This window comes from Platalea leucorodia (assembly GCF_965183815.1).
Source record: "Platalea leucorodia genome assembly, chromosome: 8".
NCBI classification, from domain to species: domain Eukaryota; kingdom Metazoa; phylum Chordata; class Aves; order Pelecaniformes; family Threskiornithidae; genus Platalea; species Platalea leucorodia.
Window position 1 is genome coordinate 19,025,721 of NC_138830.1, and position 25,134 is coordinate 19,050,854.

The 25,134-nt window shown below is 38.6% G+C and overlaps 1 protein-coding gene across 1 annotated transcript in view; it reads left to right on the forward strand.

The window, feature by feature from the left end:
- Positions 1–5,410: 5,410 nt before the first annotated feature.
- The window catches only part of SPHKAP (SPHK1 interactor, AKAP domain containing), a gene marked incomplete at both ends in the record, with an annotated part of 106,068 nt that continues 86,344 nt past the window's right edge, over positions 5,411–25,134 (forward strand). The window contains one exon of the mRNA XM_082319554.1: positions 5,411–5,499. Within this exon, the coding sequence (XP_082175680.1) occupies positions 5,411–5,499 (89 nt within the window). The remainder of the gene's footprint in view (positions 5,500–25,134) is intronic.

Here is a 25,134-nt window from a genome sequence, read left to right on the forward strand (position 1 = left end):
CAGTTTTACTGAAGAGTAATAGCAAGCTTCCATTTGGTTCCCCGCCTCCCCCTCAGGTTTAATTAGGATCCTAATTTTAGTATGGATATACTGGATTTTATGGGGGATAAATGTAGATAACCAGAGGTTATTCCAGAAGTCTGGTCACTTATTTTAGTTGAGTCACTTATTTTAGTTGCATTGAGTCGTTTTAATGAATCTATGTAAAGGTTTGAAAATTCTGGCTCAAATTCTTCCTTTTAATATACATATCACTTCTCACTTCGACCCCAGTGAGAGCACTCTAAATAAAGATATAGCCTCACATCAGCCTGTTACTACATTCATCACCCTTTAGAGTGCAGTAGAAAAAAAACAGTAGTGTCATATCTAGAAACTGAGTTGCCTGATTTATTCCTTCTTTCTGTTTTCTCAGAGTTTTTGGATTTATGTCCTCATCATCTTACATTTGTTCCTACTAATGATGTGCTCTCAAGCTATTTCCCATTACATACTTACTCCCTTTATTGTTTTCAATATTGAACTATAGCGACTTAATTCCACCCACACGACACAATTTCTCCAAGGCCCCATCTTTGTTATGATCAAACCTACCAGTATATACTAGTTTTTAGCTCTAGGAAGTTAGTATTTTACAAACTGAAGAACAAATTAAAGAGTAAGGAAGATAGTAAGGCATTATGCAAGTTCTTTGGACAAAAGAAAAAATGCCCTTTGGAGAAAAGTTACCACTGTGGCTCATACTCTTGAATGGGAAAGTGCAGAAGCTTTCAATTGCTTCTTTACATAGGTGATGAGCATCAGTCCCCTTCTCACCCCACACCAGAGCCTCTAACGTACATTGCTTGTAAAGATCCTAAAAAGTTGCTGCAAGCCGGCAATGATTGCCTCCTCCTTATGATGGAATACAGACATGGAAGAGATTCACAACCCAGCCACACTGACTGTGCACCACCCCAGGGCCCTCTTATGCCCACAGAATTCACCACCACCACAACACCAGGGCAGCATAAAAAGGCTAGCACCCAGGAGAGCCTCCGGTAACTCTTTCAAAGTGGCTTATTCCTTTTAAACACATAGATCTTATAAGAGAAGCATCCAAGGTTATTGTGTCAGAGCAGTAGCTCTTATGAGAACAGCTATCACTGGGTCAATGCCAAGACAACATTTAAAACAGGAAAGGAAGAGACAACATGCAACACGGTAATTCAGCACATTCCACTACTGACCAAACCATTTCCTCTCCAAACCATTTTTTCCCAGTCATTCGTACTCAGAGAAGGGTTTGTGACCTACTTAATTTTCTGAAGTATGCCTCTGAAGACACTGACAGTTCTTGTGAACTTACGCTCTAAATCAAAGCATCTCAAACACCTGGCAATGTCCTGGGTCTGGATCATGAAGGTACTTTGTAACTGACCTTGCCAAGGTCACAAACATGTGACCAAACACTGCATGTCAAAGACATGCTGCTAGGGTTCATACCAAGCAAACCGACTTTCTGGGGCACTACCATATCCTTTCTCCTCCTGTCAGACAGGTATTGATAAAGAGCTTTGCGGTGGCAGAGCTATGCAGGGGACACACAGCTCCTCCTGCACCGCTTCCGCCTGAGCGGCAGCAATGCCACATGGACCTCTGACTGAGGCGGCATCTGACCGGCCAGCCTTGATATATAGGGAGTACAGAGGGGAAGCAGAAAAAGGCACAGAGAACAAGTGAGTTCTCCTAAGGTTGCTTGGGCTGCTCAGGATCCAAGTAACAAAGGGTGGATCCTCAGCCCTGCGTTAACAGCCTGTCTGCTGGGCTTTTCTATTTCTGTTTCCTTCCCCAAAACTGTTAACCCGTTTCTTCACAAGTCCTTTCAATAGTTCTCTCCACTGACATATTCTGGATATATTCCAATGTAAATGAGAACAGAATTTTTGCTTTACTCCCAGTTTGGTCATTGGGGTTTTTTTTGGTTGTTTTTGTTTTTTTGGGTTTTGTTTTGGTTTGTTTTTTTTTTTAATTATTGAAGATTTAGGGCACTGTGCCAGTCATCTTGAAGTGATTTCAGAGTCATATATAGACCAGAGAAAAACCTGCTGAGAATAAACATGATGCAAGCCCAATTACACCTGAAATGGCAACACACTGTTGTAAACGACATATAGCTGCTCTATAGAACATAGTGTAGAACTTTAAAAGGCTAGAAGCTGGGGAATTGACTCTGTGCATCTAACATACAGATTGATGTGGCTGCTCCATTAATTTGGGTGTTTTTTAAAAGCAAGAATGAAACAAGGTTGATGCCAGTTAGATATAGTTTTATAACCAGTATTGGTGAGCCATTTACAAGGTATGCAGAGAAATACTGCATTTCCACTTCAGAGAAAGGTATGTTTAAAAAAACAGAAACATCTTCGTTGGGTCAAGCTACTATAGTTTACAGCAAGTGCAGAATCACATAAAGTGAATATCAAAACTCTCAACAGCAGTTTTTCTTCCGAATTCTGCCCAGACTAATAAATTTACCACGGCTCTGCTTTCTCTGTTCACTTTGGCTCTTATCTAAATGACAAGTCTTATCCATGTGCCATGGATAAGTATAGCATAGTGTCAGGGAAATGACAGAAGCATCCTAAGTTCTGCCAGACAAATCACAGTAGATGGGACATTATTTTTTCTTTGGTTACTTGACAGTGCCATCTGTAACTCCTGCCAATTTTCATGTGTTACTCAGGGCAACTGCTTTCCTTTTGTTGAAGAGAAAAGATGGGTGTGAAAGAGCTAGCCATCATAAAGTTACCACTTAGGGCACTCATTTTTGTGCAACTCTTAAAACACTCCTACCTGCAACATGGAAGAGAGACAAAACACCAAACATAAAATACATGAAGGAGTCAGTCTGTCAACAGACTGACAAACATAAATGCAGATTCAGAAAAAGATTGGTGCTCTTTTTTTTGCATTTCAGGGAAGCATTACAATTATACATGACCTGCTTTGTTCTTAAGGGCTAGAACGGGCACTCGAGTGGAACATCAGTATTGGAAACACTAGGCTCATGGGGCTGGATGCACGTGATCTAGTACAGAAACAGCCTGTTGTGTTAATGTATGACTGTAGCCATTTCTCCATGCCATCTGCCCCACATTGAGGAGCAAGGCTACTGCAGTCCAGTAAATTGGAGAAACTTATAGTAGGAAAGACATAGATGTGTATGCCTTCATACTGATCATTGCAAGAGGGACTAGCTGACGAGTTCAAGTTCCTCAAATATTGCAGGAAAAGGGAGGAACAGAAGGAATGTTCTGTGGCAATATCATTGTCAAGGTATAAAAGATAGTCTTCTCTACTAATAATACAAGTGCCAAAAGGTGGACTTGGTCTCTGAATTATTAAACACGTTAATAAGGTTTATGTTGTATGTGCAAGATCATTGTAGGAGGGTCTGAAGCATTACAGTGTTCCAGACGTATGTAGTCAAGTGCAGCATTTCTACCTGACTTTTCCTGTGACACCAATTAAATCAAAACAGCCTTTTGTTCACAAGCCTCTCGTACAGTTTGGCTTAGATTCCTGCGTGCCAATGTCTTTTACAACTTTTCTACCTCCCTCTGCTCAAATAAGGTATTAGTCCTCAATATAAAATTTCGCAAATAGATCAGAGCAGCAGTACTCTGTCTCAATGCTGGTAAGACATGACCCAGGGAACCCATAAGTTTCTCACTAAGGCTGGCTCTACAACTAGCTTTCTGCATGAATTAGAGTCCATTTTTCAAACTGGATGCTTAAAATCAGGTAGGTACATATCTAGAACTAGTATTAGTTGCATATGCTTAACAACTCTAAGAGGGGACTTCAGTACCTAAAAACTGTTTAGTCCTGCCTTCCAAGGACATCCACAGGAGACTGGATACTTTCTAAAAATAAAACTGAAGAACCACAGTCTAAATTTGAGGGTGTGTTTAGGTTTAAGCATGCAGTTTGAACCACTTAGCCTTAATTCTTTTTTTCTGCAAGCTTTTTTTGGACAGGTCAAAGTAAAAAAGTATAAATCTTTGTTGTGCAAGCTACGACGGATGGCATCTCTTTGGATTCTGTCTTTCTCCATAGCAGAAAAAAATTTAGAGGAGTATCACTCTGCTGCAGAAATTCATCACAAAAACTCAGATGTCTCCATGGAAAAGGTGGGCTTTCTTAACATTCTTATGAATTAAAAATGGTAGTTAAATAAAAGAGATTTTTAAAAATCTCACTCAAACTGCCAGAATAGGTGATCCTACAGAGCATGTTGTAGTCCTTCTTGAGCTGGGAATAACAGACAAAACACTGCAGGAAATCTAACCTGTCGCTTTCCGTCCTAATGCCAAAGATGTAATCACTCTTGTCAGAAATGTTATTGTATCACACAGTAAAATTTGAGAATATTAAAATACCAGAGCAGTGACTTGATATTAAAGACATTGCTCATAAAATTACTTGCTGCACACTGACAAAATCTGGAAGCCCTGTGGGCTTGTTCCTTTAAAGTGATACATCTGATTCTGGCAGAAACAAATTTAAAAAAAATTATGTACAGACTAATTTCCAAGTAATAGCAGAAACACAAGTCATGCTGAAAAACAAAAATCCAAGTGCTATAACCTTTGAGGATTATATTGAACATACCGATAAATGAAGTGTGAGCAGATGATATTCCCTGTATGAAAAAATAAATACAGGTATTACAGAAGTCACAGCAAATTCTGCACAGGCAACTCTCTAGTGCATTAATATTTTCATTTAAATCAACTTGTAGCATCCTGTTTCTTTGAAGCAGTAACGAGAACTGTAAATTCTCTTGAAGCCATTAGGCACAAAGAGATACTAAGATGTACCTGTAAGTGCAGTTAAACCAGAAGTCAATATGTAAATTAAATCAACTAAATTAGGAAAAAAATAGAACTTTTAATATGGAGAAGCAAGTGATTCTTAATGATGACTCAACAGCAGTTATGGGGTAAACATATCACTTCCTTTTTGATGCAGTTCTTGAAAAAAACAGGATAGCATAGCAAGCTAGGAGAAGCTTAGCAGGTCACCTCCCTCTGCACTGCATTCTTAGAGTGAAAGATTGGAATAGAAAGATTGAGAGAAGCATCGTAAAACACAGGTCCTCCTCCTCAAGTCACACAAGCCAGCTTCCATATCAGGAACCTGCATCTGCTTCTAGAGAAGAAGCACTAAACATATTCTCTTAGTCTCCTCTCATCACACTATCATTCTGAAGAAGAGAGGTACATGTTTGAATTAATCTCTCCAAGCTTGCTTGTCAGATCCTTTAAAACACTGCCTCCATTTAGTGTCAGAGCGCTCTCTATGCACTTAGCAGCCTTTCTGACAAAGGACCAAGCTGACCACATCTGGTCAAAGAAGCAAAAATATGGGATGCCTGACTGCCATGAAGAGTTCTGCACCCAGATTCCTTCCCATCCTGCCAGGATGGCCCAAGACCATGGCTTCAGCCTGTTGGTAAGAGATTTTTTTCCCCAGTCCTCCATTTCTGCTCTTCTAATCGTACTTCCCCTTGAATATATGAAAACCTTATTAGACCAATAAAGCATGAAAAGCTGGGCTAATTTTTTTGACCTAAGTTTCTTTTTGGTGCAGCTAATCCCATTTCTATAGTGCATGCCAAAGTCCGATTCTCATATGATAAAGCAACAAGATGTGTCTTAATCTTACCATCATGCATTGCATAAAGCTAGAGAGCTTCATATTTAAGCTATTCCTTCCATTATGTTAGAGATCACACATCACTGTCGCTATTTCCTCAATCTAGAGCTGTCCAACCTCTGATAAAAAAATGTTGTGGGTTTTTTGCTGGATGAACCTTGTGTTAGTGACATACTCCCACATTCTGATCCATCACTAGGGGCTCTGCTAAAGCAGTTCCTTACTAAAGAACATGAGTTATCTTCAGTCTGTCTGACCTCCACTCCACTTGCTTGTTGAAGATCACCCTGCATACCTAGCAAGAGCATGATCAGAACTGAATACACAAGTGTGACAAACATTGTCTGAGATGCTGCCCCAAAACAAATAACAAACTGGAAGAAATGCATTTAGGTAATTGTGGGATATAATTAGCTTATTTCATGAAAAGTGTGGGCTGCATCAAAGTGAAGAAATTGTGTTTTTATCTAGACAGAGTTTAAAGGGTAGGTATTCTTAGAGCACCTGACTGGGAACATTTCAGCTGAGATATACTCTGAACACGGAGACAGGTCTATCATTTACAGTAATGAAAAGTCATAAATGTCTCTATTAAAGAGTTATTTCCTGCATAAAGAGGAATAAGGGACTGAGGGGGTCTCATATGTGAATGCAAAAGGAGTAGGTAAGCTATTTTTTTCATAAAATAGTTCCAGACCAAACACTGAACAAGAAGTCAGGTCTGAAATCCCTAACTGACATCGACGCAGATGCGAGCTTGAGGGCATGCTTTGGGTAAGCGTAGTATCGCTCTCTGTATGGAACACAACAGATTCAACTACTGCAGCAACAGCAACAAAACTGAATTAAAAAAAATTAAAGGCTGCCTATTGAGCTCTTCTGAGGCTGTAAAATCATGCAACTTTGTGCCAAAACCTCCCATTAAAAAACAAACAAAACAAAACAAAACAACTATTTTATCTTTAAGATTATTTCGTCCGATAAGACTCCAGCATGTTTAAGAACAATATCCTAAGGAAGACAGTATTTTATAGATCTAAAAAAGTCAACATTCTACAGCAGCACTTGCCACAAGCACTGAGGCTGGTGGTTGATGGGCCTAAGGGACATTTTAGAGTACGACCCATACCAGGTAACTTCTGCCTGTACATGTAAGACTTCTGGTAAATACATTAACTGATGAGGGGGCCAATATGAGAGATAAAATCTTGCTTAAGTTTTAAAGGAATAGAATCCACAACATTTTTGTATTGTGCTCAGACTTTTCAGAGTTAGCTTTAAGTCATCAGCTCATTATTGCCTTCTGCCAGGAGATATTTGTGGAGATCTGGGGTTTTCTGGAGTAGAAGAGCAGAACTTTTAGCTCATAGTGATATTGGTAATCTGCCTTCCCAGCCCTTGAAATTACCTGAGAGAAGTTTTATAGAAGCTGCCGTTGTTGGCAGGTGTTCTGTACTCTGGGCTGTAGTTTATAGCTTTAAGTCCTTTAGCTGTGTGCCATGATGTTATCCCATTTGTTGACTGCAGTCATATGGACTGCACAGAAGCTCGTCGGCTGCTTCCTTGCCAGGACATAGCTGCCCGCTATTTGCAAGTTATATACAACAAAGGAGAAAAACAAAGAATTAGTATTTCCTTAATGAAAGGCATTTTAGTGCCCCTTCTGTCATTACCTTCAGCCACGTTCTTTCAGTTGCATTAAAATCTGACAGATTTTAAGCCTTTTCTGTTATGTTACCTATTTTTGCTCTTGATTGTTTACAAAGGAAACACGCATGTCTTTTCCCTTTGTAATTAAGGGAGGGGATCATTTATTTATCTAAATAATGCCTTTCACCCACACACCAAACTTGTTTGTGACTCAGGGAAAGCGTGTTTCATCTCAAGTTTCCAGTGAAACTGGGTAAGCAACTCTGGGTTGGCTTTTTAAAAGAAATATAATTTTTTAAAAGAAAGCAAGCAGGGACTCACTTCTAGGTAGGAGAAAGACTTTGATATTCTAGAAATAATTTTATAAATTAGGATTTATGAGGCGCAACCTCAGGGACCCCCAGCAAGGGGCGTCCACAGGCCCAAGGCGGCACTTGTGAGGAACCCAGGGGCGTGGCCAGAGCGGGCACCTCAGCCGCTGGCGCCGGGGCCAGGACACCACAGGGCCAGGGCCGGGCCAGGGCCAGGCCAGGGCCAGGCAGGTGGGGGGCCAGGTCGCCTCACTGAGGAGGCCGAGGGCAGGCAGGGCCAGCGCTGCAGGGATGGCAGCACTGTGAAGCCCCTGGGCCCCAGCGGTCGCTGCTGTTACATCTTTAGCCATCATTTGCCCAATACAGTCTCTGCACAACCCGTTTTCTGCTGCCACAGGTCCAAGGACGCAGAATGGAAACTCATCCACAATGGATGTATTTTTGCCCAACGTATTTTGAGTATCAGACAAGCGTTGGCCTCAAAACATTCAGTAAAGATTTAATCTGGTAACACATCCATTTCCCATGTCTTTTCTGCATGTTTTTTTTATAGATTAATTTTGATTATGAGCCTATAAACAAACTCTGACATGACTATGCTATATTCTGATGAAGGTGCTCTTTCCAGCCTGGACAATCACAGGTTATTTTTCTCCTTCAAAGAAGAGCATGGTCCTTTAATTCTTGCACATGATACGTACTCAAAGGGATCACACACACCCCCCTTTTTATATGCAGGGGTGGACACAGGCCCAAAGCAAAGGGGAAGCTGCTGGGAACTCAAAGTCTATCCCAGAGAACTGGGAATATGGGATCCCTATAACTTTAAATAGTTATTCCTACTAGAAATTGCTGAGAAAATAAACTGACATATACATACTTCTGCAAAAATTCTGAAGAGGACAGTTTAGGTTTTTCCTGTTAGTAAGCACACTGTACCTTATGTCCATTTATTTTAGAACATATTTAACATAACACAGATCAGATCTATCATTGACTGCAAACCATGGGTTTCTTCACTGGCTCCAAAAGCTCTTATAGTAATTAGTCCATCTTTAGGCACTACAGAGCTCCAGCCAGCAGGAGGCTCCGAAACAAATAATTTTTAATTAAATTCCCTTCTAAAACACCTTTTATACTTCATCCATGCCAGGAAAATGCTTCACAGTAGGATAGCCATCAGAATCCTGTGCAAGTAAGGTGAACACCCTAAGCACGTTTCACACGCCTTAATGTTACTTGCCAAAAGTAGGCCTTAATTCTTGCAATAATGCCACATCCCAACTTTAAGATATAACCAGGAAAGTAGTAAGGGGAGTTTAGCACTGGAGTTGAGATGAACAGCGGTAGAGATTCTGACTCTGTAGGTGACATGGTCCCAGATAGAGCTTTGCGCAGGTGACTCATTTGGCCCCATGATCTTGATCATTCTGAAAAGCACCACACTACAATGACAGTTAAGAGCTGAACACTGCTGGAGTCATTTTAAAGTGTTTGTTAATTCAGGTGCCACAGTAACGTTAAAAAAATTACAACATACATGATAGCACTCTCAGAGTCAGGCTGCTTCAAGAATCCTCAGCAAACAAAACCTACCTGCAACTCCCATCCTACTCCCTCTTCCGCCACATTGCTTGGGTAGGCCAGCTTGCTACAGCTGAGACTCACTCAGCTCTCAGGCTCTTCTTAGCTTAAAAAAAAAAATCATATTATTCACTGTACTATTTTGTTTTGAAGAGATATGCAGCTGTTTTCAATCTGGCTATTTATAAGGAACTTACTTTTGGCTATAGCAGATGCCAGTTCCGATTCTGTAATTTTACACACCCAAAAAGACTATGAAAACTTCAAGTCAGGTCAAGAATTCAGAACAGGGTCACAGAATAAATATCTAAAAGTACCAAGTTAATTTATGACCAAGCACTGAGACCAGGTAATAGTTACTGCAGTGCAAGCAACTAAGACATGAAATCTATCCATTTCAACATTTCCTCTGGAAATGTTCAATAAAGCTGGAGGAGACTGGAGCTCAGCCTGACAGGATTGTAAAACCTATCTAACCAACCTCTCTGTAAAACCAACCTAAATAGCAAAATAAATACTGTATATGAGGGTATTCTGAGGAGGAGGTCAGTTATCTAAAAATAAAGTTTTGAATTTTAATTGTCATTTGATAGAATAGAATTCCGCACTGTGCTGGTTTTGGCTGGGATAGAGTTAATTTTCTTCATAGTAGCTAGCATGGGGCTATGTTTTGGATTTGTGCTGAAAACAGTGTTGATAACACAAGAATGTTTTCATTACTGCTGAGCAGGGCTTACACAGAGTCAAGGCCTTTCCTGCCTCTCACCCCACCCCACCAGCGAGGAGGCTGGGGGTGCACAAGAAGCTGGGAGGGGACACGGCTGGGACAGCTGACCCCAACTGACCAAAGGGCTGTTCCGTACCATATGGCGTCATGCTCAGCATGTAAAGCTGGGGGAAGAAGGGAGTGAAAGGGGGACATTCAGGGCAATGGCATTTGTCTTCCCAAGTAACCGTTACATGTGATGGAGCCCTGCTTCCCTGGAGATGGCTGAACACCTGCCTGCCCATGGGAAGTGAATGAATTCCTTGTTTTGCTTTGCTCGTGTGAGCGGCTTTTGCTTTAGCTATTAAACTGCCTTAATCTCAATGCACGAGTTTTCTCACTTTTACTCTTCTGATTCTCTCCCCCATCCCAGCGGGGTGGGGGGGAGCGAGCGAGCGGCTGTGTGGTGCTTAGTTGCCAGCTGGGGTTAAACCAGGACATGCACTTATGGAGGCAAGCCACAGGCAGAGAACACAAGAAAAAGGGACCTTTGCTTGCGAAAGTATCTTTGTTTCCTTCACATATGATCTTGCAATCATGAGTTCATACTTCAGTCATTTAAAACAAGCAAGATTGTTCTATTTCTATGAAAGGTAAACAACACATACAGCTGAACTGCTAAAAACTCGAGGTCCTAAACACTACCAGTAATTCATGAGTGCAGAGCAAGGCTGGAAACATGATATTGATGGAGTTGTTTAATAAACACTGTGCAATGTCAAAACAGCGTTGCTTATTTTCTATTCTCTTTCAAGTTTTGTGCTATTTGGTTTGTTTCTGAAAGGCTGAGCTTCTGACATGAGGCATCAATTGGGAACCTTAGCTTTCATTAAAAACAAAATAATACTGTAATATTCATGACTGAGAGAAAAAGTAAACTTCAAAAACAAATAAAAAGATCTAGAGGTGAATATAAGAAGAAAAACAATTATTTTTTTCTTTTTTTTTTTTTAATCTCCTAGTGATTTATGCAATCTTGTATAGTTAGGTGAGCTTTTTTAATCCTTGAATTAGCTAATACTGAAATTTGTACTTGGCAATTTTATTGCAGATCCTTTCCAACAGAACTAGTATGAATACAATTCAATTCACTTGTTCATGTGGATGACCCATATCTCAAAAACTGGAGCGATCCCTTCCACTTCAAGAGTTTTATTTTGCACTGCTCTTCATGTTACAAACACAGCAGACTCCAACAGTTACCCAAAGGAAGGTTCATATAGTAGTTTAACTCGCCAAAAACAACAGCTTGCCACTAAAAACAAACAAAACAAGACTCTACACACAGTCACATATTGGTTATTTTTATCGTGTTGGTCATGAGAATGTTAGCAAACAAACCTTGCTTTCTTTCAACAAATAGTTTGATATACAGTCATATGTACAGAGAAATCTGTGTCCTTAAACCCCACCCAAAAGATGGAACATAACTGTATTCACTTTCTAATGCCAAAATTCTTGATTATAAGAAAATCAGTAAACAGCAGTAAGCAAATAATTCCTATTAAGCATCTATTCAATTTATTCCAAGGTCTTATTTGTAGTACTGTAGCACACAATGTTCTCAAGCAATGCTCAGACCTATGCAGCAAAGTCATAGAGACTCCCATCAGCAGAGACAATTTCAACAGGAGAAAACAGGGCAGCCTGGGAATAGGTGAAACAGGCTATTCATGCAGCTGAAAAACTTTGGGAAAGCCCATGAGCTAAATTGTAACAAAGGAGTGTAAATGAAAATAATCAGAGCAAGCAATGCTGCCTACAGGTAACATTATAGCGTCTAGCATTATAATACATAACTGTTACAATGGAAGTATCAGGCATTTTAGAACTTTGTCATATTTCAAGAAATGGAGCTGAAGATTTCTCACGTTATCTGTCCCACACTGGCAATTTTTACTGGGGCTTTTTTTGGGACATTGTATCAGAAGTACTCAAGTCATTTGTAAAAATTAGCATTAGTAGAAACATCTCTTTTGCCCCTATTAACAAAATTCACTACACAACTATTTTATTAAGCAGCTTGCTATGTATGAGAGTTCTTTGTCATCAGGAACTTATTTTTCACCATTGCTATGAAAAATGCTACTTAGCTGTTCCCAAGCAGTTCATGAATGCATAGTCTCCTAGCACTGAGCAGCTCCAGCCTAGGCTGCTGAGGCAATAGGCACAGAAATGCAAGCAGAAATGCTCTCTCGCTCCTGGGTTTCAATGCTTCTGCTCCTCTCACCCAGGCAGTATGGCGAGGAAAGCAGACTGGCAGGTGGGACAAGAGCCGCGATGAGAGGGTGGAAGGAAGCGTGCACTGAGACAAGGAAGCTGCAGGTGGAAGACTAAAAGCACAAAGTAACTTTAATTTTTTTTTGTTTGTTTTTACTGTCTTTGACTGTTAAGTTTGTAACCTTACTGTCCTCCTACATAGTTTTTGTGTTATGAAGTCAAATGTTTTACCAGACTTCTTTTCTTAGTCTATATTTATCTGTGCATCGTCTGACTTGAAGGACAAAACAACCATTTAAATAATCACATCTTCATCTGCCACTGTGAATGTGCACAAAACTCCACATACATAGCAATCCACATCTGCAGCATTACCAGTAAAAAAAAAAAAAAAAAAAAAAATCATGTTTGTGTCCATACTCAATATAACTTTTCAATATAGAGTAACAACATATAAACAGTTCTAGTTCAAGAGGAGAACTAGGTATTCCTGATAGTACTCCTTTTTAGGTGTAAACATCTTTTATGGCATAGCTGTGATGTTAACAACTGTGCAATGGCTTCCTGTTATTTGGGACGACAGATCATACAGGCATATGAGCAATGAAGAATGAAACAGTACTTCTGCACTGAAATAATTTTTAGACCTTGGCACTGCTAACCCATTGGAAATGCACATGCACCCCAGATATCTATTTGACTAACATGACTGACATTCATGGTGTTGAAGCAGCAGATTGTTAACCCCAGCTATAACTAGATTTAGCCTACAATATAAACCCATTTTTCCTTCTGCTCGCAGGACTAGCTTTAAAGTGGTCTGTGCCAACACAAGTAACTATGATGTAAACATCATGGAAAATTGGTTTTGGCACAGCTCCTCGACTCATTTCTCCCAAGACCAGTGAACTCTGAAGAGTCACTCTTCACTACTACACCTCACTCACTGCAGCTTCTTTTTGGGTGCCACATCATATACCTTGATCCTCTCCATCTTCATGCATTTGGAAGGAAAACTCAGTGCATCAAAAACAGTGAGTCAATGCAATTATATAAATGACTAACAGCACTATATATACACACTTGATACATCATCCCATCCCCTCACCCCCCAAAAAATGAGAAACCAAAAAGCCCACACACACATACTTTGTTCTTGACCAGGATTTGCTATCTTTTGCCTCATTAATCCTTCCCTTTGGGTTTGATATTGGCCTAAATAAAAGGATAATGACCCTGGATATGAAAATTCAGTACCTTCGTGCTATTACACAAATAATAATCCAACAAATACTCTGTATACTTAAATTTTCTTTCTGACATCTCTATTTACACTAGCAGCAGTAGCTCTTGCTTTTTCTGAGCCACATCATCATCCCAGGCACCAGGCCATCTTTAAGCACCTGGGAACTGCTGCTAAGGACTTGCCTGGTGCTGTGTATCACCTACTGCTTCTAGGAAGCAGCCCTTTTTCATTAACCCTTAGCACTCCCATTTTCGAAATCAGAGGGTCCTAGTTCTTTTACAAGTTTATACTTGCATTTCTGCAGCTTGTATAGCCACTGTGATCTAATAAATGACTGTTCAAATTCATAGGCAGTAGCCTGGTAAGTCAGTGGAGTAAAATTAGGAAAAAAAATAATGCAGTTATTTAATCACTTGGGTCCCAGCTCTGTACATGTATTGCAAACAGCGGTTGTTCTGACTTCAATGAAGTTGGCTTTGACACAGCTAATTAGCACCAAAACATGACCAATCAGGGTATCTGCTACATCACCAGTGAAGGTCTGATTGACAGAGCAATTAAAATGCTTGTAGGCATCTTATGCTAAAACTAGTCATGTGAACACAATAGCTGCTGCATGCTTTGTGCCGCAATTATGTTACAATTAGGACAGCAGCTACACATCTGTCAAGTATTAGGTATTTTTCACATAGACCCTCTGCAGGAAGATCACTGGAAAAAATCCTTTGGAAGATGCCTGTTCAGTCTAATCACAGGATAAAGCAAGATATGCAAGTGCAACTGAACTGTGAAGTCACTGTGCTCATCTCTCATGCCCATCACCGAGAGATGTGAACAGGCAGTTTGCCTGCCTGAAGCAGCGCTACGCTCCTGCAAGAACAGTCTCCACAGATTTGGTCCTTTCAGTCCTATGGACACTGCAGGCAGCTGAACATTCTAGGTCATCTCTCCTGAATGAAATGTTAATACATTTAAAAAGCTGATTAGTTGAACTGACCCATCTTTTTGTCAGCTCTTTAGTTTGTCTTCAGAAATCCCATAATAGGATTTACTGTTCTGCAGCAGTTTGCATAGGAGCCCCGTAAATTCAGTCCAGAGGGCCTTTACTACAGGAAAATAAGCTAGTATATCATTTCACTGCAGTACATTTCAAATACAGCAACAGCATGAAGAGTATCCAGGTTCAGCACTGATTTGCATGAGGTCATATGAACATTATTATTCCTATAAAAAACATGTGTTGTAGCAAATTCAAACTGCATTGCAGGAACATGATGAAAGAGGGAGAGCATAGGAACTCTCTCACCAGCTTCTTCACCCACTGAACAAAAAAGATAGCAGCCAAGAAGTTAGACAAAGTAAGCAGGAGGCCTATATTTGGCAGCTCATCTCTACATGCAGCTCCATTTCAGAGCAGCAAACGAAGTGCCTCTGGTAGCACATTGCAATCCACAGCCTTCATTCAGCACAGAAATTTGCTAGACTGCACATGGCTGAAATTTTCCATTTTCTATTTCAACCATTCTTGAGATTTTTCCTAAGATGAAACGCATAATAGCTATTAAAAAACAAAATAACAAAAAAAAGTACACACACACATACACCCCCAAGACAATCCTGGTGACCTTTCCTTTGCCAGTCTTCAGTGCTCCCAGGCTTTAGAACAGGAACCTGAAATTTGGAATAATAGCATGTTTGTGCATATGCTCTATGCTGTTCCAAATTTGCACAAATACTAAACCTTTGAAAAATGTCATGTAAATAAACCCTGAAACCTGTTGGACAGGGTAAAGGGGCAAGGGGGGCAGTGCCAAGTATTGTGGGAAGTTCTGGTCTCCTCTCAAAAAGCAGGGCTAGACAAAATTCACAGAGAGGAAACAAGGTTGTTTAAAAGATAGGGAATGCCTGCCATAAATGTCCAAGACTTTGAAGTCTGGAAAAGCAAACAACAGACATATGAGATAAATCTTCAAAATTAGGAATGGCATAGAGATATCATGGTGGGATGGCCCGTTCACCATCTCTTTCAGTGCAAGAACCAAGTGGCCTCAAATCATAGAATCATAGAATGTCCTGAGTTGGAAGGGACCCACAAGGATCATCAAGTCCAACTCCTGTGAAGCTGGCAAGAACCAAACTCAAAGCAAACAAAAAGGGTTGTTTTTTCATATGAAAGTAGTAGAGCTGTAGATGTCCTTGACATATGACAGTGAACATTTATATGGATTAAAGAGAAACTGGACAAATTCATGGAAGAGATATCAGTCAGCAGTTACTGACTACGTATACACCATATTACCTCAGGATGTTTCTGTATTAAAAATACTTGGAGCTGGGGAAAGGACTAGAGGATGCTGGTCATACATGTTTGTCCTGTTCTTATGCTCGATCCTAGACATTTGCTTTTGAATTCTGTTGGAGGCAGGACCTTGGGCTATCGTTTTTATTGTTTAAAAAATTAAAAACTTCCAAAAAATATCTTTATACAGTTATTTCCCTGCTGTTATCTCTCAAGTCATTGTAAGCCATACAAAACAAGCAATATGTGTGTTTCTGAAGTCCCAGAGATTTAAAGAAGGACCAAAGTAGACAGGTGCCAAAGGACATCTAATGGAGTCCTGGTTTGTATCATCTTATATTTTTTTATTCTTCCCAAAGGCTGGTCTGTCCTGACTTTGCTCCTCGCATACATACCCTAATCCCAAGAACAATAAGGAGGAAAGGAGAAGCGTGGCATGGAGTTTGTCAGCTTACATCCGTTATATCAAGGGGGAAAGTCGCTCTGCCTAACTTTCAGCTGTTACGTAAAGGAGGCAACTTGCCCAACAAAACAAGTAAAAAGAGGCTTCAGCAGGCTCTCCCAGACAGTGATTCAGAGTTCAACACCTACTCAAAAATCCTCTGAAGGTGTTTCCACCTCTCCTAGGCAGACTAGGAGACAAGTAGAAAACACAGAAATCCAAGCAAAATAGCTAAATTTAGGCAGATAAATACCCCTTCTTGTGCAAATTGGAAATAAAGACTGATCCTAAAGAGAGAACTATCAAATAAATTGCTAGTGATTGCTTTTAGACTGCCCAGGAATTATGGTATTTTATCATGTCATCACATCTAATAAACAGAAAATGCAATTGAGTCACTCAGTGGGCAATTTGATTTGATTTTTCATTTCTCTTTGATGCTTATAATTCCATCTTATGTTAGCAGCAGAGAGGGTTGTGCTGTGACAGTGAAAATACATAATCTAGTAGTACATATTTTTGCCTACAATATCATGAAACTAGCAAGTCGTGATAACCCCTAACAACAACAAGGACTAAAGATGAGACTTTCACATAGAGGCTTTTGCAGCATTACTGCCATCATTAGGCTGCCACTCTGTAGAAATCAGATGGTATTTTTCAGCATAATAGAGCAACCTTCCTTCACCAAAATGCTGGTGCTAGCTGAACTACCCTGCAGCTCTGGAAAGCCTGCAGAGGCTCATTTACACAGGGGTTAATGGACTGAATTCTGTGCTTGTATTCCCCAAATTTAAGCCTCCATGCAGATATTCTCCCAGTTTTACTATCATTCAGCAACCTTTGCCTTCTGTCCTTCTGACCAGATATAAATTGCATGGATTAGCTGTTTTCACAGCTGTATGAACTACTTCAGCTAACATTTACCTAACTTTCAGAAGCATAACAGCACTTGTATTACAATCCAGGAAAATACTTCACACAATTCCACTCAATTCCTCTTCTAAAAGTCCTTGAATTAATGTAGGTTCATAATTATCCAAGTATACACTTAATTGTTTTCAGACCAGTCCTTTTATTATGTTGTAGGGTTGGTTTTTTTTTTTTTCAGTCTCTCTCAATTAGTCTCAATTTACATGTTTCCAGCTGAAACAACCTAAGCTAAATACTCTTGTGACTACTATGACAATAGACAGTTCAAAGCACAGCATAAATGTAGCAGAATTTACCTGTTTGGGAACACAAAGGTAAGATAGTAGCTTGAACTTGATAGTTAGATAAATGAAGATATGCCTATTTGTCTCATGCTGTTTAATTCAATGCATACTCTGTGCTTCTGAATTGTGGTACAAAGGCATCTTAAACTGCTATAATGCTAAAGCGCATTGCCTATCCAACGCTCTAAAGCACAGGAATAGATTACCTGCAGTGGTTATGGAAATGTCTACCAGGGAGAATTTTTAAGAATATGTTGGACAAACTGCTTCTGACAGTTGCTTAAGTATGGCTGACATTACTTTCAGACAAGGGGATTATCTTTCATGGTTTTTCCCAGACCTATTTTGTAGAATTTCACGGCATGGCAACATTTAAACCACAGTACAAATTTATAAAGCAGCAGCAGTTCTGATACTTTGGGATTTGGTGTGACTACATGGTCTTCTGAAGTTCCTTCCAGCCTGAATTATGCCCTGATTCTCTGTATAGCGATATAGATTGCTATATATCAAACAGTTCCCCTCTGTACACCACTGTGATTTTAGAGGTCAAAGCATCAAATATGGAGAACTATAGAGGAGACTGGTAACGTACATGCCTACATATAAACATGGTTCTACTGTACGTTTCATACCCTTAATCTTGGTGTGTATATACATCCCCCATCTGTTTCTCTCTATATTGTGGTCTGCTTATACTCCCCCTCTATTTCTCTCATCTGTTCTCTTTTCCTCTGGAAAGCAACACATTCTAAGAATTTCAGTGGATTCTTCTATGCGTTTAGAATTTGTCCAAAATGTTTTATCATTCTGAAAGGTCTTCACATCTAACTGAGCTGTATTTACAGATGAACATTCAGAACAATGAAAAAAATATTTGTTCGAATTTTAATTTGCAGTAAAAGTAACAACTTGGATGCTACAGCAATAAACTTTTATGTAACTAACTTTGAGAGGCAGTAAATACTTTTCCCTATATATAATGGATTATGAGTATGGAATACATTGAGTTGACTCTAAGATCTCAATACAGAAATAAAGAAAAAAACCCAAAGAAATTATCACCTTAGAAAAAATGCAGCATTCTTGAGTTCAATCTTCAGTGTAACTAGCTTCATAATCTGACTAGTATAAATGAGCTTTTGATAAATGGTGTAATTTACATGTACTTATAGCATGTTATAAACCCACACAATAATTTTATTTCTTTCTCTAGAATCTGCTTCTTAGCAAGTGTTTCCTGACAAGAAAAACAGCTTCATGACTCCATAAGAACAAAAACATTTGGAGATTGTTTCTGGTGACAGACAAAATTTAGCTATGCCCAAAGCACCATTAAAACTGCAAAGCTAGTCCATTTTTTTTTTCTCTAAAACTTAAGGACAACATAGCTGATATCCAAAGACAAATTAAAGTTAATTTTATTCTTCCATCATTATTATTATTTCTGGGGTTTTACCCCTTAGGTTAAGAAGGATTTGGAGATACTGAGAACTGACTTGAGAGGTGAAAACCATGCAAAACACCGTACTTCATACAAAACAGAACTCAGTCAAGTTTAAGAGGTTCATGTGACCTACCCATGTTCATGCAAGCCAGAGAGGAGTTCCCTCTAAGTCACATGGCAGCAGTAGCTTTGTATTCCAATCACAAATCAACCAAGCTTGAACAGGTCAAGCCTTAGTTCAGTCTTATGTTTATTTCCTGCTGTTTTCCTTTAAATTAACCAGAAATTAAGAATGAAAGCACTGCTTGCTTTTAGATTTGTTAAATAAAAAATAATTTAAAAAAACAAACCAAACAACAACAAAAAAAACCCCGCCCCCCCCCCAAAAAAACAAAACCATCCCCCTGCCAAAACAACCTCACAAACCAAATTTACAAGCCAAAATTCCAGTATTGCACACATAGCTGAGCCCTCTCCTAATCCCACTAGCACGTATGACAGGTATGTCAGCACTACTTTTTTGCTCAATGAAAGCAGGATCTAGGCACCTGCGTAGTTCTGTGATGTTACAAGCATTTAAATTATCCAAACCTGAAACTAAAGTTACTGAATAAAGAATTCTAATGCAAAAGCTCTGCTATTGCCATTTTCCTGCATATTATGATTTTAAAGAAATATGCCAAAACAATTATTTTGTGAGTCCACCTACAAGAATGAATAAAAGTGAATTGATGAAGACTTTAAAGACTTTTAATGTGTCTTGACAAGCTTTAAATGACTTTATTAAGGCAGAACAGCACAGTTTTTTTGAGTTATTTCATAAAAGGAAATGAAGTCTCAGTTTAAACTCACGGCCACAATTGAAAGGAAAAAGAACCAATTTTTTTGGTGAAAACAGCAAAAAGAATTTTTTAAGAACCAACTCAATTAGAAACACAAACCATGAAACAGCTGGTTCTGCTGCTTTAATAAGCGACTTAGAGGTTTGCATCCATTTCGGGATAATTCTACATGTAGAGATATACACTAATCCTTCAGAGAACCTTTCCTGACGCCAGGATAACCATACTGACCAGGCTTGCAGACATCCTTCCCAAATGCTAGTCACTGGCAAAGTCAGTCTCACCTGACAGGACTGAGAATTACAACCATATCGCTTGAGTCTTTAAAAGCATTTTTACAATATGTTGAAAGAATATAAAATAGGGTTGTTCCTAGAGAAACCATAATTAAGTATAAATGTTCATATTAAGTATAAATGTTCACCATGAGGAACATCATTTAAAAACTATATTATGATAGGACAATTCCTGATGAAACACTGATTAAAGCCACCAGCTTACACCTAGAATATAAGAGGGACCTTTTTCCCCCCCCGTGGTTGTCTTTTTGATGAAAAAACAAAAACATGCTTTGACCAACATCTCACCCTTTAACATCATATCAAAGGCAAATATCAAGCCCTTGTGTGCATAAATATGTAACGAGGGCCCCTCATCACGAGGATTTCCAAACTTTTGATACTTAACATCTGACACAGGGCAGTTTAGGCAACACACAAAACATTTTGATGTTCCACTGAGAAACAAAGTCATTACATAAATGTTGGCTCTGGAGATAGTTATACAAGATAGCAGACAGTATATCTGCAGGTATACATTCAAATATTTATATTTTATCCAGAAATTTACATATATACTAATGCGTGACCTTCAGATTAGGCACCACATATTAATGTGCATTTTTTAATGGTGCTTGAAGGAACTGGAATGATACCCATTTTCCTACTCTCCCCCCTCCACCATGTGTTTAAATGCAGCCTATGAAGTATAAATAGTATGGCTCTCCCACGAATTTCATAAAGCAGTCTCATATATCCAAGTAAACAGTATTTACTTATAAGACTCAAATTGTGCTAGGGAAATTCAAGAGAGTTCTGCCATCGGTGTTAGAGGGAGCAAGACTGGACATTAAAGTGGATTCAGCAACAGAAAAATAATCCTAATAAGCGCAGGGCCTGGTAACATTACCTAGTGTTCAGCTTTATATAGAGTAGGGGAATGGTTGCATGGATTTTGGCTTGGAAGACTGATGATAAAGAAATTTGAGCACGTACCATGGAGCGATGTGTAAATGCATACTCCTACTCCAATTATTTTATAGTATGTATATATAAAGCTCAACCAAAAAGATATCTATTTAGTGTGACATAAAATAAGAAAGCAAATCATTCAGAGAAGCAAGACACGATATAATTACCATTAGCTTAGCCTTTCCCTAAGGTTTAAGAACCTGTAATTGAGAGCCATGGGAAAAAAACCATCAAAGTAAGTCTAATTTTATCAAGCTTTAATTAAATTACTGAACTACTACCTCAGTTTAACAAAGCTGGTTTTGTATGGCTCTACTGTTATGCCATTTTGACTTTTTGTAATAAAAGTGAAATGCAAGGCCTACATTCAGGAAATTATTTAAACATACCTTAGTTGTAACAATGGACTACCCTTAATGAGATCTATACGTGCTTTATAGTATTTTGCTGAAGGCTGATTGAATAGATGCTTAAAAAATTTAAAAAAATTTAAAAGAAAAAAAAAAAGTTAAATCTGAAACCAATCTGAGCCTACTCCCACTTGGGCAATCACACAAAGGGCTCCACTGCTGCTGGGCTAGAGGTTTGAGCTGCTTGGTGGATATTCAGGTTGTCTGAATTGCATCCAGAAATATGCTGAGTTATTAACATGGCAGATGTCAGAGAGTTGCATGAGTGAAATCTCTGGTGTGTTTGGCAGGAAATTTTAAGTTTAAAATTGGCTATAAATTTTAGGAATCTGAAACCAGGTGGTACACTCTGATTTGAACAGAAACTGAAGAAACTGCCATTGACTTCAGTGAGAAGAGGAAAGGACATTCCATCTGAGAGACTGGGGATCAGAACAGGCTTAACCTTCCAGCCTGCGTTCAGATCATTAGTCATGCTGCATTTATTACAATCCTGTCTAGGCTTCTTGCATTTCCTTCTCTAACCAGTAATCAATATTGAATTAAAATTTAGGTCCCTGGAAAGGTGCACTGAAATAGTCCACTCATGTCTGAAGTATAAATGTTTTGGCAAGCCAAAAAGCTGCAAAAGTCAAATAGAAGCTATGTCCTATTGTATATTCCAGCTCTCTGGCAGGAGTTATGAATGGCACTAAAAATTAGAAGAAGGAAACAGGTATTGTATTAGTGCTCTATCCCTACTCAGCTACCCCCAGCAACAGATGCATTTGGAAAGACTGTACGGATGCCTCAGAGCTGGAAGTTGAGATGTTAGTACACAATTTTCAGACAACGCCATCACAATTTAAAACTTGAAAATGATACATGATAATTAGTGTCAGGAGCAATACAAGGAACTTTGACTTTGGCCAAAATATCCCCAGCAGTTGGCATGGTCGCTAAGCTCAAAAAGTCCAAAATCAGTGTTAGCATATCTGTGTACACACATGCAAACCCAGAACATAGCTGCTATATGGATGGGTTTAAAGTGCAATGAAAAGTCAATGCAAAAGAAATCTGTTTGCTATCTGTTCTCTTTTCTGAGGACATCTCAAGAGCACTCAGGGAGAAAGATGTAGACTGGATTAATTACATTGGTAACATCTGTCTCCTCAAAAAAAAAACAAAACAAAACAAAAACAAACAACAAACCACCAAACTCTCCTAGGGCAAATGCAGAGTGCAAAAGGATTTGCTGGCATGCAAGTGTAGCAGAGCACATAAGGAATAAATTCAAAATTTGGAAAGAGTTACATTTCTAATGCATGCACTGTACTCTTGTACAGATACAGAGCATGTACAAATACACAGAGCAGTTTTATGGCGTACAAGATGCAACCAGAAGAGAGAAGAGGTGCAATTTATGAAGAAGAAGCAAAACATTAATCCTGCAGAGGATCAAAATTAGTCTGCTGTGCCTATGAAATGGCTTGCATAGAATAAAGCATCTTCCAGATTTCAAGCCAATTGGCAATTCCAATTCTGAAGGTTATAACTAAAGTCCAGCTTCACTCTGCAAAAAGTAGTGGAGCTGGCACAGTATTTTTCATGCTTTTAGATGATCAGGAGAGCAAATATGACAGAATGGCAAAGAAAAATCTATGGAGAAAGAGAAAGATGAGACAGTTTTTAAGATTACTGAATTATCAATTACTGACTGACAGCTGAACTAAAAATCCCACTGCGTCAGTATGACAGTCACAATGGAGAGTGTGGATAATGCTGACTGCTTTTGAAAAATCTTCCTGATTGAAAATGTAATACAGGAAATATAGGAAAAGTCATCAGGCATGTCGATAAAAGCCAAAGCTACATGTGATAAATACTCAATGAAAAATGTGAGCGTGGTAGAATTCTGTGGTTTTGTATAGGATCTTCACACAACTCTTCTGAGCCATTAAAACTGGAATAACCTAGACTTTTGCAGTGGTTTTTAAATTTTAAGTTGTTGTCATTTTCAAATGAATTATGCAGTAACTTGTTGCAGACTTCAGCAAGTAGCAATACTGCAACATTATAAGTTTAAACTAATTCTTAAGGAATAACAAAACCTCTTCCTGATTTTAATATACTTAAAATGAGATGTGCATGACATATTTTTACAAATTCATTATATTATCATTTGTGGTCTTGATTTCCATTAATTCTGCAAAATACTTTTCCCTAGATACAATATTTTAATTTCAAAAACAAATACCTACTAATTAAATTTTTTTTTTAAGCAATCTAAGCTCTAATCCTTCCTATTCTAAAATAAAACAAATAATAACTAACCATTGCTTATCTATTTGAAAATAAAAACGGTTCAGCTTTGGAAAACTGAAAGGTTAGTGACAGACACCATGAAATCTAATCCTTATAAGTCTTTATCAGTATAATAAAACGTTTCCATTTTTGTCAGACCCTTTGCCATATTGTTATGTACTTTCACCATCAGAATATCAATATGTAAGAATAAACTTCTTAAAGATAATCTTCATATTATCTGGAGCTCCTTAAACAGAGTCAGTCTCCATTTTTTCAGACTGAAAGCTTATTCTGGTCTTAACACACATCTTTATTGTCACTGAATTATTGTGGCCTGATTAAAGTTTACTGACATGGCTACTCTGGTGATGAGTCTCTAGAGACTATCACTTACTGACAAACCCATCTAAGTTTCAAAGACAGCAGAAGTGCTAAAAGTATATAAAAGCAGTAGCTGTACAGCAGCAAATTAGAAGCACTGCCTTCTCTAAAGACATGCAGTGCAACAAGTGCAGTCTGAGCCTGTGATGTTATTCACACACTGCTCAGGAGGCTGCTGGCCCCAGAGAGATCTAAGGAAAAAAAACAAACAAAACAAAACAAAACAAAACAAAACAAAACAAAACAAACATAAAAACCCAAACCAAACAAAAAAACCCCACACAACAACAAAAAACCTAATGAAGTTGTATTAAAAATTACACAGATCTTGATTATCAATAGCTAGAATTTCTTGAGAGGACTTCCAAGAGCTTTGTCTTTCAGAGCTCCATTTCATCAATTTGAATAGCTTCTTTCTCACAGAACCAGTTTCAGTGTACTACAGAAGTCTCCAAAGTGCAATTAAAAAAACCCAACATTTACAATGGCTTTCTCCAGTTATTGGCCTTATCTTGTTTGTCCATACTAGAACAAACTAGTGGCAAACCAGCCTCTCCAAACCTGTGACAGATCCCCTTCTACAGCAACTGAAAACACTAACCAGGATCTGCTAACGCAGATTCACCAAATTTTTACATTTGCATCAAAACGGATAACAATGGTATTAGCATTACTGTATTCTTAAAACACTAGAAAAGAAAGTGGGTTCTTGAATATACATGAAAATTAGAGTCATCTAAATTAATAGCTTATAAATATGAGTTAAACCTCAGAAATTCATTTTCTATTGGAGGTCTTTGACATTAAACATTATGTTCATTTTCAAAGAATTATTCATTCTATACTGAAGATGAAAATTCATTCTGGACGACAACCAAAAAGCATTAGCTCTTGCAAAACAAAATTTCATACAAAGCATATTTTCTCACCACTAAGCAACAGTCATTTTGCCAATTCTGTAATAGTTGCTTCATGGTTAGGGCCAAAGATGCTATTACCTGGTCATAGCACATACGTTTAGAAATGCATTGGTGCAATGGTGAGCAGAATCTAATCCAACACATTAAGATAGTTTGAGAG